The sequence below is a fragment of the Argopecten irradians genome, chromosome 9 (assembly GCF_041381155.1).
Source record: "Argopecten irradians isolate NY chromosome 9, Ai_NY, whole genome shotgun sequence".
In the NCBI taxonomy this organism is placed as follows: Eukaryota; Metazoa; Mollusca; class Bivalvia; order Pectinida; family Pectinidae; genus Argopecten; species Argopecten irradians.
The window spans coordinates 28174767-28192739 of record NC_091142.1 but is presented as its reverse complement, the minus strand read 5'-3'; the positions used below and the strand labels follow the sequence as shown (position 1 = coordinate 28192739).

General features: G+C 33.8%; 1 protein-coding gene across 2 annotated transcripts in view; it reads right to left on the bottom strand.

Annotated features, from left to right (window-relative positions):
• Positions 1-1169: 1169 nt before the first annotated feature.
• The window catches only part of LOC138331954 (ATPase MORC2-like), a 67097-nt gene continuing 50293 nt past the window's right edge, over positions 1170-17973 (bottom strand). For both annotated transcript variants that reach the window (XM_069279850.1, XM_069279849.1), the window contains exons 27-29: positions 15748-15880; positions 15411-15527; positions 1170-7735 (exon numbers count right to left, since the gene is read on the bottom strand). In XM_069279850.1, the coding sequence (XP_069135951.1) occupies positions 7646-7735; positions 15411-15527; positions 15748-15880 (340 nt within the window). In that variant the 3' untranslated portion in view covers positions 1170-7645. The remainder of the gene's footprint in view (positions 7736-15410; positions 15528-15747; positions 15881-17973) is intronic.

Sequence of the window (17973 nt, the reverse complement as noted above, 5' to 3'; positions counted from 1 at the left end):
GCGAGTTATGGCGATTGGTACAATGATTGGTGTTGAAAACATATGGAGTGAACACGTCGACTTTGATCATAGGTCATTAACCGTAATCAAGCCTTTTCATTTACATGGATTTTCAATAGACCTTTCTGGGCTTTACAGAACATGCTTTTTCAATTTAACCTCAACATGTGAAAGTAAGTGGTGTAAGCACTATTCAATTCAAAATTTGTCGAATTTGCAGAGTTTTGTTAACGATTTTTATTTTAGCAACCAGTGGAAATATTCGGAAGATACTTGTTTATTTGTTTTTGTTTTGCGTTATGTATAACAGATTGTGATATTTTATTGACAAGTTTAGGTGGAGGCCGGAGGAAAAAACCCGGCGACTACCTGTCGGCGGCTACATCACTATTACTTCAGTTAGTTTCGAACTCGCACCCCAGAGGCGGAGGGCATGTGGTATGTGTTTGGATACGAGGACCCTCTTTCGGTATTGTTGATCAGGTATTAATCAAAGATATAGGGACTCGACCAGGATTTGGCACTCTTAACATATATATATAGCGACTGTAGATAATTAAGCTGATATAGCTTACTCTTCAGAGATATCTGGTCACATACGTTAACTTTTCAGAAATATATTTATTCATTCGCTTAAATGATAAAATAATAAAAGTTTAAAGTTTCATTATGATTTTTGAACTCTTTTTGGTTCTTCTATAAATTGAAAGCAATCAAAATGTTATAGTGGATCCCTTACCCTGTCAATAACAAATCAAATAAAAGTAAGTGTTCAATTCCGTTTAGGTAAGATTAGCTTTTGTCCATGTATTATGGTTGTATTTGTTTTCACGTTAACATTTCATCAATATGTAATTATAAAACCGCTCGCCGAAAGTTTAATTCATAAAAAGTTTGCTAGAAGTTTCACACAGTCCATCGCCTGTCATGTATTGCTTGGCGACCTACTTGATAACGTTTTTGTCACGGTTTCTGTTCTTATTTCTATCTAGCTCTGGTCATTGAAGGATGTGCATGTTGGTTGGAAAAGAACAGAGGCTTTCCGAAACGTCAGCATAACGTAAGTACCGAAAGTGAAAAACATGCTGTTCGACTTCTAGATTCATCGTTTGAAACTGATGCTAGGTCGATACAGAGTGTCAAACGAGTGAAAAAACAACAAGAGCATATCCTGACTTCGAGTTTAATGGACATACAAGTTACAAACACGAAAACAAAATCTTCAAAGTGAATCGTTTTATGATAGAAATGGTATACACAATGGTTTTCTATGACATTTGCTACGATATTATGATCTATCATAGTTATTTCCCCTCGTTTCACTCCGTAAAGGGAATTAACTCTGGTAAATCAGAATGCTACGGTAATTGATCTAAACGATATTAATTATTAGTCATATTCATAGCCGACCAATTGTATAGAAACGGCCTTTTTTGTTTTACTTCACAATATAGCAAAGACCAGTTAGACTTGTTTACAAACAAAAGAAAATAATCTCCGTTAAAATATAAAGCTATGAGAAAGGCTCCCCATATCCGTCAAAAGAAAAAAATTAAGTCAAAAACAATCCCGACGATAAGTCGGGACCCGAGAAATCGGGAAACAACTTCTGTCATAAGCTGTAACACTTAGAAAATAGTCCTTCTAGAATGTAGTAAAATATAATCTGTGTATTTACAGATAGGATCAAACAGCTCGAAATTAAGATGAGAAATGATACTTGTTAAAATATGAGTAAGTGTTAATTATATCATAATCAAATTATTAATATGTTTAAATGAAAGTAAACGTATCGTTACATCTCAAACATTGAATAAAGAGTTTGGACAGAATATCGTATAGACCCAGATTTTACTATTCTAGCCTTTGTACATTGTCAGACATGGAAAGAAACATTTGTTTCTTAGTTTTAATGTTTCTCTCTTAATCTGATGAGAACAAAATTGTTATTTACAGAGTGATAATAACAATTTTGTATAGTGTTAATATAGCTGATATTTCGCTGGCATGCGCAGTCGCTCTTGTCCTAGAGAGCTAGTTACCAATCCTTAGACGCCGACGTCAGAAAAGCTTTCCCTTTTTGTTGCAAGCGATATGAAATTATTTTGTTTCCAAAGTGAACAATTAATGTAGATGTATGGAGTCATAGCTTTTGTGTGTCCCTGACGAAATGGATTTCTTTCACGAAGAGCATAATGTAAACAAGAACTAGTTCTTTAGGTTTAAATTATTTCTCTTCTTTTACGTAAAAATACTCTATATATACGTATATAAAAGTCCAATGAATAATTTAAAATATTTTAAGGAATTTAAAAAGAACTTTTTAAAATGATCTGTACATATAGGATATACTTTCTTGAAATATAATTTTCTTAGCCGTTAGTTCCTTAACGCGTAAACCAAATGTTTTGTTAATTTTAGAGGGTTGCTTTAAGTTCTCTCAATTATTTTCTACAATATTTTCTTTAGTATATGGTAAAAGAAAATCTTGTGTAAAATGCGTGTAAGATTAAGAAAAAAATAGTTAAGCTTATCCTTACCAAACCTTCAAACTCCATCTTCTAATTGGATTTCGTCTCTCGTCTCGTTTTTAAGCCTAAACGAGGCGATAAATACATCTTATCATAAAATGTACTAATATATACTATTCATCGCTGCTTCTAAATTGGCACAAGTGGTCTGGAACGAAATCTTGTAAGCAATTAAAACATCAAACTAATTATTACCTACTGTAAATGAAAGTATTTCAAAATATCAAAACTAAAAACATAAGCCAAATATAATCGATATGCAATTAAATTGAACATGTTCACAAATTTATAAAATAAATGTAGAAACAGCATAATCATGAACAACGTCAGGTAAATAATGCACTTTGAAGACACTTGTGTTCTTTTATTAGCATAATTTATCATTCTTATTTGTTGTGTTCTTTTATAAGCATAATTTATCATTCTTATTTGCTGTGTTCTTTTATTAGCATAAGTTATTATTCTTGTACTTATTTGTTGTTCTTTTATTAGCATAATTCATATTTCTTATGCTCATTTCTTGCGTTCTTTTATTAGCATAATTCATCATTCTTATGCTTAGTTGTCTGCTTCATATGTAAATTCTATGCCATGTAAAACGTTTTATCGTGCAATTAGAATTAGCGTCGTCCAAATACACACACCACATATATTTTTGCGGTGTTCGGCTATTACAGAAAAAGGTTGTATTTTAGAATCTCAGCACGCGCAACGATTCGAGCCACCCATTTCCGATGTTTTTTTTTTTTGAAAGACTTGAAAATTGAAATAATTGTTGACATCTTTTAACATAAATATGTTGTTCTCCTAAATGTTACAGGATAAAAAGTATACATAGTCGATCTCTGAATTTATAAGCTATATTTTTGGCTTGGAACGGAAAGGAAAAGGTGGCTCGCCACTTTTTCTTTCTTAACCCCCGCCAAAATACATCTTATATTTTCAGACAATGGCCATTCTCTATTTTACCATTCGGTGAAGGAATGAGTGGTGATGGAAAAAATGATTAATACACACCAAATCAACTTCTTTTCAAGATCGTTTAATTTTCGCGTTTTTATGCCGTGAAAACTAGCCAGCATGGAAATATTTCAAATGCCACCAAGAAGAATTTGATTTACAGCGATTGTTAACGAAAACGCTACCAACAATGATGAGTGGTTCAAAAACATGTTTTAACCAAATTAAATTGTGACAAACTTATGATATCTTTTACGTAATATCCTAAGACTATCTCTTTACCCCTGAATGCACATTTGACATTCTCTTATTCAAAGGCTGGATCATTTCATTATGAATTTTATGGGTGACCCCTGTAAATTTATAATGAACTCTTTTAGCTTTTGAATTAGAAGAGTTTAAAGATGTCTTGAGGGGTTGATGAGTTAATGACATCAACTTTAACAAGAAAAAAATCTACAAATTATAGTGGACGTACATATTATAATGTAGTGTTATTCCTTTATGTAAATCTATAGTCTCGAGCAACGACCTTCAAGAAGCATTGTCACCAATTTAGGCTGGAATTGATAGCATGATGTTCTTTTAACAAGAAATTGAAGGTCATAGTGATTGAAGAAATCCTGAATTCCCCGAATGAAAGCATCAACCTATATCTCGCACCTGGCAACAGCCCTGCGATGCCTGCAATTCAAGAACTGGAGGACCAGCGAGATTTTGTGGACACTTAACGATTTGGTAAGTCATTAAATTAACTGGTAGCGAAAATTTACAAATTCACTCATTATAAACATTATTAACCAAACTGCAGTATTAATCTTTTTTTAAAATATTGAAATTATCAAATCTGAAAGAGAAATGAAAACAATTTCAACATCGTTGCCACAAATTCTTAATAACAGTACAACAAAATAGTTTGATAAAAAGCTTAAAAAAACGCTGTCATACTGCCATATGGAATTCTTATCTTAAAGCAAAGTAGATAAAGTGAGAAGTTGGATACCTCTACACCAATTACATGTACTTTGGTATCTGTACACATGTACTTATATACAAATTTCAGAAGTTATCTTACAGCATCTTATTAAACAAGCGGATTAAAGCCTGTGCATATTGATTTCTAAAGCTTCGTGTGAACAATATATAATTAAGCTTTCAGCTTATCAATGGATTTATTTAAATGTGTCATAATATGGAGTTTAACAGGATATCTACTGTGATTTTGATTAATTCTGGTCTGTATTTTTCTTTTCGCATACCAACCATTGTCTCCTCAAATACATTGTCTTCTCCATACAAGCTGATTTATTTCAATTGTAGAAGAAAATTGTTTATTCATATTGCGTATGAGACACAATGCACCAATACATTTGGAAACAAAGAATATGTACCAACACGTTCAGCTAATAAACGAAAAAATATTTTTCGTTTTCACTTTTTCATGTGTTGAATCCACTAAATTGTCAAGGTTTTTTTTCCAAAACAATAAGAGAGATGTATATAAAACTGAATGAAACAATTAAAATGTTACACATTGCTAACACTAAAACACACACGATCAACATAGACCTAGATTTCTACATGGTTAAGTGTGGTGAATTAACACAGCATACAACGCTGCCTCACAAACCATAAGGGACGAAAATAAAAGCTAAAAATTCTACTCACACATACAACATGTAAATCAGTAATGTGAGAGATAATTAAAAATAAAATGATTCAGTCATGTATACAAAACAGCATTCAACCCTTAAAATGGTTATCATTATCGATGATATCAAAGCTTAATAAACTCTGAGGTGTAAGATATTTAGTACCTAAATATGCATTATATCTCAATTTAATTTTCGTCTTTCAAACTAATAAAAACAGCGACTTCTTGTCCTGATTCAATTTCCTATCACCAACAGCAAAATGGAAATAGTCTTTTTACAAAAACAGAGAAAATAAACTATTGAATACATTGTTTCAGATATTCTTCTATGTTTCAACACCCTTTCAATTTACGGTACAATCAATAAATTAAGGTGTGAAATTTCTACAGCATGCCTACAGTATAACAGTATTATGCTCATTATAAAATTTGTGATAAAGTTTCGCAGTTGGGTTTTCTTTTTAAATAAACTTTGCCCCAAAAATAAAACAAAAGTTCCCACCTCTAGTAAAAAGTACAACCACAATGAACTGTAATGACAATGCACAGATGAAAATTAAAACAAAGTTTTACACGAGAGAAGAACAATACAATTTTCCAGAAATCCGATAAAATGTTAATATGTTTGATACACAATAATAATGAAACATATGTTTTTGTAGTATATATACATCAATAGACACGATATGTACAGTCAGTATTTACATATGTACAGTGGTGTTTTGATATGATGACGTTATGAATCTGGGTTATTTGGATGAATTTATTTCCCCACCCGCTGACTTTCCCCTTGCAAACATGGCTTTGTCGTATTTACACTAATGCTCTATAATGAAAAGTTAATTATGTTATAGAAGTTGAGGACTAAATTCTCATACAACACAGTCAATCTTTAGCAATGACAGAAGTACTCGAAATGCTGGTACAAATCTTTAGCTATGACAAAATTCCTCAAAATTCTGGTTCAAATCTTAAGCTATTGCAAAATTCCGCAAAATTCCGGTACCTAGTTGAACCTCATTACATTGACTTTGTAGAACTCAACCATACTATTTGGAGATTCATTTTTTTTTTATCTCTGCCAAACTTCATAGTTACATTCAAACTTATTCATCTGAATTACCAGAAAAAATAACAATCTTTTTGTTAAAAATCATCCTATAGACTTAATAACTCATTACCCAAGCGGTAAGTTAGTGATAAGGCCCTGATTTCTTGAAACAAAATGTTTTAAGTCATTTTTTGTAATTTATATTACATAATGAAATCTTTAGTCGGCACCTGTAAAGAAACTGCATGTCAATGTTAATATTATCTAATTCTACAATATGGCTTCTTCCACACAAAGATGTGCTTCATTCATCTGTTCAGTGGCAAGCTATCAAAATCTGAACCTTTTGATAAGATCCTAAAACTAAAACGATTTGGCAAGCAACATTGTTTCCCATTCAGGGAGATCCATGGAAGATCCATCAAACTCACAACGGTTCACGATTAAAACTGCATTTCATATAAATCAAGGCGTTAAAGAAAAGCTGCAGTTGCTTTAGTTGTAAAAGTACTCCACGATGAAGTTACAACTTGATGTAATTTTTAGTTGTTATTCTTTAATCCTTTTCTTTCTTCATTGAAAAGCAGATTCATTGCTTCCACAAGTTGTATTTCGGTAAACTTCTCCATCCATATCATATTTCTTGCAGCACTAAATAAAATGTGACGGCTGTAGCGTTTATTCTGGTAAAGGGCCTTATATCTAGACTTTCAGCTCTAGGGATGAGTCCTTGTTTAAGTCGAGCTTTCACATGGTAAAGAGGATGTGTTTTCTTTGTAAAGAGGTCCTGATGCTGAGAGCTCTGGCATGCCAAGTTGTAGTGAAGCATGAAGTGTATTAGAAAATGATGATTCACTGTTACTTAAAGATCAAAGTAATAAATTATGACATATCATCAACAATCAAACTTGTCCACTAGTCTGATATTACAGAAGTCACATCAAGATTTTTTTTCTTTGAAGATAATGTTTAAAATGCACATTTGATGCGATAGACACATTCACAATATGTGAACCAATATTTACACTCAAACGAATTCAGGATGATTTTACTGCAGTAGTTATCTGTCTGATTGCTATACAACTCAATGATGTCCACATCTTAATACACATCCTCTTAAGTCAAGTAGAATTCATGTAAACAAGTTTGGATGAACCAGTTCCCTTTTTTATACCAAATTTCTGCTTTGCACAAATCACATCCATCTACCTATACCATCACTTTTATTCATGTATTGTCTTGAAAAACAAAGTTTTAGGTACAGAATAAGATGCATTATATAACAATCCAAACCTTCATTGGATTACAATGTTTTCCAAGGTTATGGTAACACAGTGGTTCAACCTTAAGATATTGTCATATGAAACTTGTATTAAGACTTTGAATTTTAAAACATATGAATGATAAGGAATTCCATGCCCCAAGCTTCTTTGTGACTTTGAATTTGATTCACGGCTGCGATTGCACGGCTTGCTTCACACAAGCTGCTAAGAGTTCATCCACCTGTTCCCCATCAGCTTCTGGATCTATATCGAATTCCTGTCAAAATAAAAGGTTTTACTAGAAATATACGTACAGTTAAACATTGTTAAAGATCATCCATTGCTGACAAATGGTATTTTTTTACTATCAAAAACAAGAGCAGACGATTTAGTATTTTTCTTCAGTTACAAAAATTACAAATTTACCATCTTTACCACCATTGAAAAGATTGAGCTTCTAATTTTACTTCAAGTTAAAGATATATAAAATAATTAATTGCATCCCAAAAAAATTCCTTGGCACTACACCCTAAATGGAATGAAAAACTGATTGCGCATGTACCAAAGGCAAAACAAATTGTATTATATCATTTTTTGTGTTAATCAGACATATATATACACACGATTAAACACTAACTATTGTTCAAATGATGAATATCATTTATGCTCTGTCGGCAGTGAAGCATCTTTAATCTGAGTTCGTTGATTTGAAGCCCCTTTTTGTTTGTTTTAAATTATCGGAATTAGCGGAATTTTTGTACTGACACTCTTTGCAACAGAATACCTGCACTAAAATATTATTATGGTGGTAATTTACATATTTTCTATCTATCTTTTGTTTAGCCATAATAGAGATGGAATAAAGTCGTGATTTCACTAACATGTTCCAGATTGCTTTTGCGTTTTAAGATTACATCAAAAAAGTTTACTGTAATCAAGTACAGTTAAAGATGCTCCACTGCCGACAGAGCATAAACTCATCACTTGTACAATGCGTGTAATCGTGGATATATATGTCTAACTAACACAAAATTAATATAAAATTATTTTGCTATTGGTGCATGCACAACCAGTTTTTCATTCAATACAGGACAAAGTGCCACAGAATTTTTTGGTGACGTGATTAGTTATTTTTTTATATTTTTATCTTGAAGTAGAAATTGAAGTTCAAAGTTTTCAATGGTGGTAATGGTGTAAAGCAAGCAACTTTTGTAACTTAAGAAAAATACTAATTTGTCTACTCCTGTTTTTCATTGGGAAAAATAATATTTTTCAGTGGTGGAGCATCTTTAACTCTTAGACTAATACTGGGATTATTCAAATTTTTATTGTGGTCTCACATCTTATCAGCTTTGATTTAACAATGCATGATTGTAACTTATAAACATATTTTACTGCATTCCCCCCAATGCAATTGAAAACAGTATTACACTAATTTGACTAATTAATCATTGAATTAACTTGTTATTAAAATTGGCTAAATTTGATTGGTCCTAAATAAGCACATCTACAATATTAATACAAATTACATTTAAACATTAAAACATAATTTGGCCTCCAAAAATTTATCAGACACAACTATGTCTCCATTACACATATAGCTCCTTTGAGCTTTTAGTTCTTTTTTTTTTATTACTTTATTTGAATATCTCCATGTAAATCAGTGAGTTTTTTTGTTTTAACTATAGGTGTCCCATAGTGAGATATGGCCTACTTCAGACTAATTATGACAATAAATCAAACATAAATATCATTTGTAGATTTCCTCTCGACACCTGGGATAATGATAAATCTTTGTCTACAGTGTAATGTTAGCAGTTTTGTTGTCTCTTGACACGCAAACTGTTACTTTTCTTTATTATGCTGATTAATTATGATAAGGTCACACCAATTTTTCATATTTTTTTCTTGTATATCTGTAGAAATAAATTATCAATTTGTTGAAATGTTTGTTCCTCTTTCATCTTTGAAAACACAATTCTGTCTTAAATACTCTTAATGACAGTAAACAGAATTTTTTTTCTCTGCGCGTCAAGCATTTTTATTTGTACATACCAATAAATCAAATCTTAATGTCTTGGAGGTTTTTTTTTACTAATACCATTCAGCTGATTATATTTATGATTTCAAAATTAATTTAGCCTTTTCATACTAAATCCTGACTTTTTGATTCGCCTTTTTTTTAATAGAAATGTGAAAAAAATTGAATTTCATAAATGAGAATTTTATGAAAGGTTCAGAAGTATATTACCAATCACTCATTATTTTTTCAGATTAAATTTTCTTGACCACAATATCTTACAAACACAAAAAAAATATCCCTAAAAACTTCTGGCTATAGGTACATGTATACAGTATAACATAAGTATTAGATAGTCTAGTCCACGACAATCTCTCTTCATTATCTACCAGCCAACAGCAATCACTGATGGCTCATTGTTGTAATTACAGCAAGACCATTAAAGCGGAGATCACTTGAGTGTTTGACAGTAAGGTATAACGGGGTTAGGAGCTGATGAACCTACCTACAGGCATGTGAGGCTAAACCATTAATTAAATATTTGGGTGGCCCTCTAAACTTACTGCAAAGTGGCAAACACAGTTTTCACTCATCAGTGATAAGGAAAAATCTTCCGAAAGTCAAATTTAAATAATCACCTTCAACAAGTCATTCATTTTTTTCACAATTTCTTGTGCACCATGAAATTTCTTTAATGTTACGATAGACTTTGGCTCTATACAGTTTTATTACTTTTAAAACTTGAGAAAAATACTAAATTTCGTTTTATAGCAAGTAAGATTTCACAAATATGACTTGACTCTTCCTCGCAGCACGGTGTCCACGGCAGTGATGGAATACTTCACACCTCAAGTCACAGCTATTCAGAAAATCTATTTAAAGTCAATGGTAAAGCTGAAGCTACATCAGAGAAGGCTACCTTACCCTTAACACACAAGCGTATTAAACTCCCAACAAATGTAGCCTCTCTAATCTACAATTCAATGTTTATGTTTTACGACGGAGGAGATCCATAAATCGGACACATGATAAGACTGAGCGTTGTTGTCCCCTACATAGTGATACAAGTCTGAAAGAGTTGTGATTACAAACAACCGACCACAAATGAACAGCTGTCCGTCCAATCTGGCCGTTTGATCTTGCCACCCCGACAGGACAATCTAGCACCTATCATTGGGCATCGGGTACTTTAGTGTCGGTAGCTACATCCCAAGCTGTCAATCAAATCTGGACAGGGTTGTTTAAGTCTTATTTAAGCTGTATGGCTTCCCATTCACACCTATATAAAACCTTTATCTGGTCATTCAATAAAATCTGATGGAATTTAGTACTGTCTAGTAATTGTGTATTGATACACTGAAATGGGAGTGGGAAATCTGACTCTCATTACAGATACACAGCTTTTCTGTCTTATTTATTTTTCTGCATGAAAGAATTTTGTAAATGTAATCCAGAACTTTTTATAGCACATTGACTTAATCAAAATATTTCGTTATTATACAACACATCATAACAAATATTGCGAAAGGGTAACTTCTTGAAACTTTTTAAACTATCTAAGTGAAGCAAAGACATAGAACAGCACATTCTAAGAAGTCACTTTGTACTGAGAACAGGTAGACCAGTTGTCCTTAATGTCCAGCATTAACTAAAACTTTCACATGCTACAGTAGATTGCTCAACTCAAGGACATAGCAAGGTGATTTTAAGGAAGAAATGAGACATTAATAAAAGGAGAGAAATTAAGGAAGAACAGAAAGACAGAATTTCAAGTTTAGATGCCTTCAGCAATATCAAACAATGGGAATAGCAGGTAAATCGTATTTGTACTTTTTGTTTACTTATAAGAGATGTCCATTCAAGTGAAAGAGAAAAGTTCCCGAAGATGTGACTATATAAGAGAGTGTCCCCAAGTAGAAGATGACACTATACATGTTCATGAGAGAGTGTTCTCTAGTAGGAGCTGATGACTATACATGTTCATGAGAGAGTGTTCTCTAGTAGGAGCTGTGACTATACATGTGTAAAGAGTGTTCCCAAGTAGAAGATGACACTATACATGTTCATGAGAGAGTGTTCTCTAGTAGGAGCTGTGACTATACATGTTCATGAGAGAGTGTTCTCTAGTAGGAGCTGTGACTATACATGTGTAAAGAGTGTTCCCAAGTAGAAGATGACACTATACATGTTCATGAGAGAGTGTTCTCTAGTAGGAGCTGTGACTACACATGTAAGAGAGAATGTTCTCAAGTAGGAGCTGTGACTATACATGTTCATGAGAGAGTGTTCTCTAGTAGGAGATGTGACTACACATGTAAGAGAGAATGTTCTCTAGTAAGCGATGTGAATATACTAGTGAAATAGAGAGTGTTCTCAAGTAGGAGATGTGACTAACATGCAAGAGAGAATGTTCTCTAGTAAGGATGACATGTGAAGATAGAGTACTAGTAGAGTGAATACATGTAGAGAAGAGTGTTCTCTAGTAGGAGATGTGACTAAACATGCAAGAGAGAATGTTCTCTAGTAAGAGATGTGACCATACTGGTGAAAGATAGAGTGTTATCTAGTAGATGTGACTACACATGTAAGAGAGAGTGTTCTCATGCAAGAGAGAATGTTCTCTACTAAGAGATGTGACCATACTGGTGAAAGATAGAGTGTTCTCTAGTAGGAGATGTGACTATACATGTAAGAGAGAGTGTTCTCTAGTAGAATATATGTGACTAAGAGAATCAATGTGATCAAAAGATGCAGCAACATCATCATTTATCCTGCCTGGCCATTATTCTCCACTAGGAAATCCTTCATCCTGTCCCGTCCGTTATCAGCTGTAGAAAAGGTGTGAACATTTGTCAACACTTAGCCATATGTATGCCAATTAATTCCTCGAGGCCCAGATCGATGCAAATACTGGGCATTTCCTTATCGGCTGTGACGTCCCATAATGAATATTGATGACAAGATGTATGGCCTGCTTTCAGAAATGCCACTCAGCCCCGATACCGAACACTATCTGATGTGGACACAATTGTTTTTGTATGTACCGCGACGTTTTATCGTGTACCCCTATTAATGATGTGGCCCTTTGATTTACTCTCGATACTTCGCCAGTCCCATCCTAGATAGTCTGACTTTGTTCGCTGCCAACATGTGTATTGAAGTTATGAGAAGTGTAATGCTTTACTTTCAATACAAGTTTTGTGTAATAAAGCAGTGAGGATATTTTTCTGGTTTAAACACTCAATCCAATAGATTTCAAATCAAAATTTTCCGTGGCAAAAGAACAAAAGTGAAACCTCAATGAAGAACAATACGAAAGTTTTAATTATAAAGAATTCAACTTTTGGTGCCAGGTTTTATTGATAGAAGAAAGCCAAGTACCTTACATATCTGAAAGCTGCAGTCTGAAGAAGGACTCAAATGCAAACACCTTAACCAATGTAGCAAAATGGTGGATAGCTAGTGATAGAATATGTAGCCCACAGATGAAGGTATAGAAGTAGATGTCATAAACACCAACTGCAATGTCACTGCTCACAGATACCTTAACCACTTGCCTACTGTAGTACAGTGGAATGGTGGAAGACTAGTGGAAAAATGTCAGACACCATAACCACTCGGCTACTGTGGAACAGCAGAACGGTGGAAGACTAGTGGAAAAATTTCCACAGCTGAACGGTTGAAGACTAGTGGAAAATTGTCAGACACCTTAACCACTTGGCTACTGTGGCACAGCGGCGGAGGGCAAGTGGTACAGAGTCAAATACCTTATCCATTTTGCCACTGTAACCCTTTTCAATTCCAATGAATGAGAGATGGGGCAGGGTATGGAGCAGATGGGATGATCTGGGATTATCTAGAATGTCAGTCAACTTAACCACCGAGCCAGGGTAGATACAAGTTGGAGGGCTAGCGGTAGAATATTAGTCACTTAAAGATGCTCCACCACCGACAGAGCATAAACGATCTTATCATTTGAACAATAATTGGTGTTTTATCGTGTATGTATATGTCTAATTAACACAAAAAAATTATATAAAATAATTTGTTTTACTTTTGGTGCATGTGCAATCAGTACTTAATTCCATATAGGACATAGTGCCACAGATTTTTTTCGGGATGCAATTATTTTTTTATTTTTTTATCCTTAAGTAAACTTAGAAACTCAAACTTTTCCATGGTGGTAATGGTGTGAATAAGTAACTTTTGCACCTCAAGAAAAATACTTATTCTTCTGGTCCTTTTTTTTTCGATAGAGAAAAAATAACATTCGTCTATGGTGGAGCATCTTTATAACATCCAGCTACCCACAGCTTAACATGCCAAGATTACTGGATAACACAAACTACCCTATTGTTTATATAGATTAACAGAGTAGGTATAAAGCTTTAACAGAACTTGCACACCATTTTGTTTGTGGCTTTGGAGTTGTACCGTCACTTACACACAACTCAGTATGTACTACGAAAGAAGGCTTCCGCATCTAATCAGCAAATTTACTTTTAAATCTTGATAAATTTTCCAATCTCTTCCATTTAAATCTGTCCTGTTAGCATGAAACACTGTCTGTGCAGTCTAGACCACACTCTCTTTGTGTGTTCCTTTTCCAAATGCTCAGTTTCAGCATCAAAAGCCAAAATTATTGACTTAAATGGTTGTGGCCACAGATGCTAATGAGAGTTCGACAGAGCATGGTCGCTCACTGATGCAACTTTCATTAAAACTGGCTGTATAGAGATGGAATCGGGATTCAAAATGTTACACAAAAATTATCATCTCTCCGTAACAAAGGTACCAGCCCATTTTTAAGCCAAGTAAATTCACATCAAAGTTATACACACAAATTCAAACCTCTTGAAATCTTGTTTTTACAGTCATTTTGTTTTTATCATGTCGCCACACTATATACACAGCACATCCTTCATTAGATTCCTGACTGCCTTCATCTTGGTTATTAGACTCCGAAGATTTTATTTCAATTAGCCCTCTAGCCATTTCCATTAATAAAGTCTTCCTCTGATTCTATTATACATACATCTTTATCAACTTGTTGTAAAGCTGAGTCGTTAGTCAACAGCCAGCTAATACATCGCTAATATAGGTCCATTAAATTCCACAGAACTGTAGTCGGTGATTTAAAGTTTAATTTTGTCAGTGATTTCTTTCCAAATTGATATCCACAATTCAGGCATGTTCACTAATGAAAAGATTCTAGCTAGTAAGTCTTAATTTTATTTTCGAGCCGAAATCATTTTGGAATCAGTTTTATCGAGACAATTTCCTGAACACCAATCAAATTACATGTTAACAGTTACATATTGGTAAACCGGTCCAATTTCTTCTCTAAAGAATCAGACCAAAGAATGAAGACTGTACTATCATCACAGTTAATCAGTCCAGATTCCTGTAAAATTTATTAAAATGGTGAAAAAAAGAATTTTTTTTTTAAATTTTGGATTTGTCCTTGTTACAGCTTCTGTTGTAGGTAGGTATTTATTGTGATGTCACATATTTGCAAGTTTTATTAATCTTATTGTTTCTATAGTAGATAATATAATACAAGGTTCAATATATTTACAGACCAGTAGTCCCATGCTGATGAAACAATCTGTAGGATATTATTTTTAGGACCATGACAACATATTTGTCATGTGATGATGTTAAAATTGGATAAAATCTGAGTCATTTGGTTGATATTTTTTGCAAGTATATATTTATTCATTTATTTCTATGGGCCTTCGACAGGATAGATTCATTTGTAAGTGACCCAATACGGAAAAATAGTGGGTCTAAATTAAAAGAATAAACTTGTATCAGTAGAGTCTTCATGTATGATAAGTAGAATGGATACTTTTTGGGAACATATACTACTTAACCTATTTTTATAATCTGTATAACTGGTGAGAGGTTATGGTACAGATTTAATCCTTACCTCATTGATAGACTTGAGAAGTTTAGCAATAAGCTTGCGAACAGCAGAAAGTTTAGCCGTAGATGCTTCACACTCTTGTTTTCGTTGTGTTGCCTCTGTTTGAAAATTTCCAACCAACTGGAACAAGAGGATAACATGTAAAACAGCAGAAAATGTATTGATAAAGATAAGGTCACATCATTCATGAAATCACGAAATGACACAGTTCAGTTAAAATTCAAGAATGTGATGTACATTTAGTTGGTTGTGCCATCATTGATGAACTATATTTAATATTATCTAGTCTTAAAGCTTACAAATCATTGGAAAGACAAATGAAAAAGTTTGTAAAACTTACCTTCCGAAGTCCCTTTTCATAATGGTCAAAGAAATCGTCAAGCGGAAAGGCAGCCAGCTCTTCAAGAGACATGGTTGATATGGCGTCCTTATCCATAACCCACTGAGGGGGTAAGAAGTACCGAAGACTGGTCCTAGAAATACATAAAATACAGTCAGTTTACTTACTTTGTTGTTGTTTTACTACTAGTGTAGGGCAAACAGGATGTATTCTCCTCTTTCTTTACTTTTCTGACAATTTTTTTTTATAAATTAAGCTTCAGATGTCCATAACCATGACCCTGTAACTCTAATATCCATGGTCACTGGACCATCGGAATTATGTGTTTTATTCTCCCCCCCCCCCCCAATCCTTTTATCAACAGCCAATTATGTCAATTAAGGTTAAGCTTTAAGAGGTGAAGTACAACTGGAGTACCTGGAGATGTCCCATCAACCTATAGGCAGTACCAGGCAACTATCACATGTGGATTTCAAACTTGCAGCCCAGAGATAGAGGGTAAAAGCAGTTATAAGTCATATAGTGAAACAGTTCCACCATTCTCCCCCCCCCCCTTCCCTCAAAACTAGAACTGTTGCCAGAGTGGTCGACTAATACCCCCTGCTGCACAAATTTAGTAATAACTCCATTAAAAGGGGACATAGCAGAATCCTATATAGCTTACTCAACTCCCCTTTATGTCAAGGTTCTGTGTACCAAATTTCATCAAATTCTGTGAAGTAGTTTAGGAGGAGTTCGCAGGACAAAGTTGTGTCTACAGACAGACAGACAGATGACAGACAACCCAATTTCAGTATATACCCCCTTAACTTCGTTGCAGGGGATATAATAAGCAGAGTACATAAAAAAGCTTAGGAACTTTTGTTGGATTATCAGCAGTGCGATCTATAATGTTTTTACCCTAAATACTTATGAGGACATCATTTGGACGAAGGGTTGATTGTACTTTTAAGTTTGGTCATTAGATATATGTATGATGGACGATTATGTAGATTTGCCTACAGAACTGTGCGGATTAGTGTGTACACATTACCCATCACTAATCACTGTCTATCCGGTCTAATTAGCCATGTTCTTTACCTGGAATTGAAAGTCACACCTGTACGTGACAAATAAACACATTTGGTTAGACCCGGGTCTATTCCAGGTGTGTTAATCAGGTTTCCGTGTGCTAAAACACAGAATCCACCACCATCTACTGCACTAACTAAACACAACGTTCTTTATTGATGTGAAAATACAAGGAATCATCATCCTCCCCTGATTACCGACAAACGTAATCATAGACACGGTGACGGCTTTTATGATTTGTACGCCGAATGTTAATTTCATCACACAAGTGATTTCTTCTCACTTTCTTCAATTTTCATTATACAAGTACATTGTCCTGAAGTGTTATAGCCAGTGAGATGTGTACTTTCTGAAAAGTCATTCACTTTCAACTACTTTTATCATTTTACCAAATAATTATGAAATGGAACAAATACAATGATACATTATCTAAGAAACAATAATCTGTATTTCTTTCCTTGATGGTGGTTTACTTGCTTCAAAGGGAATGAAGTTTCAAAGTCACTGAGTTCAAACTACAACCCAAGTTATACCATATTTTACCAAATAATTACGAAATGGAACAAATACAATGATGCTATACCTCAGAGACATTAATCTGTATTTTCATTTGTTAGTGGCAGTCTCTACATGCTCCATAGGGAATTAAACAACTTCTGATACAAAATGGTTTGTATCATAAGATCTGGTTTTAGTTTCCCCCAACAGTCTCTACCTTTGACATGATCTTTTGTCTAATATACTTAGAGGCATTTTATCATACACTAAGGCATCTGTATCTGTTAACCCAATAATTCTACTTCCATCTCCAATTAATTATAAAGAGGTAAGAAGAATCAAAAGCAATTTCTGTACTTGTTGTATATCAAAATCATTATCTGTTGAGAAAGGGTTTAATTTTTTATATACATAAGGTTACATACTGTAGTGCCCTGAATTTGATTTCTAGTTATGAAGTGATACCCCTTGATTTAGGTAAGTGCATAGGCTTTGGTCTTAGAGGTTTAACTAGACTGCAAGACATACATGCCTCCTAATGAAATCTGAATCTAAAACAGACATTAGACTGGACGGAACACGATGGGATGTCCTGGGCAATTTCACGAACAGAGGCAGAACTAGTAAAATTTAGAGTAAAGTGTTATGATTTGATTT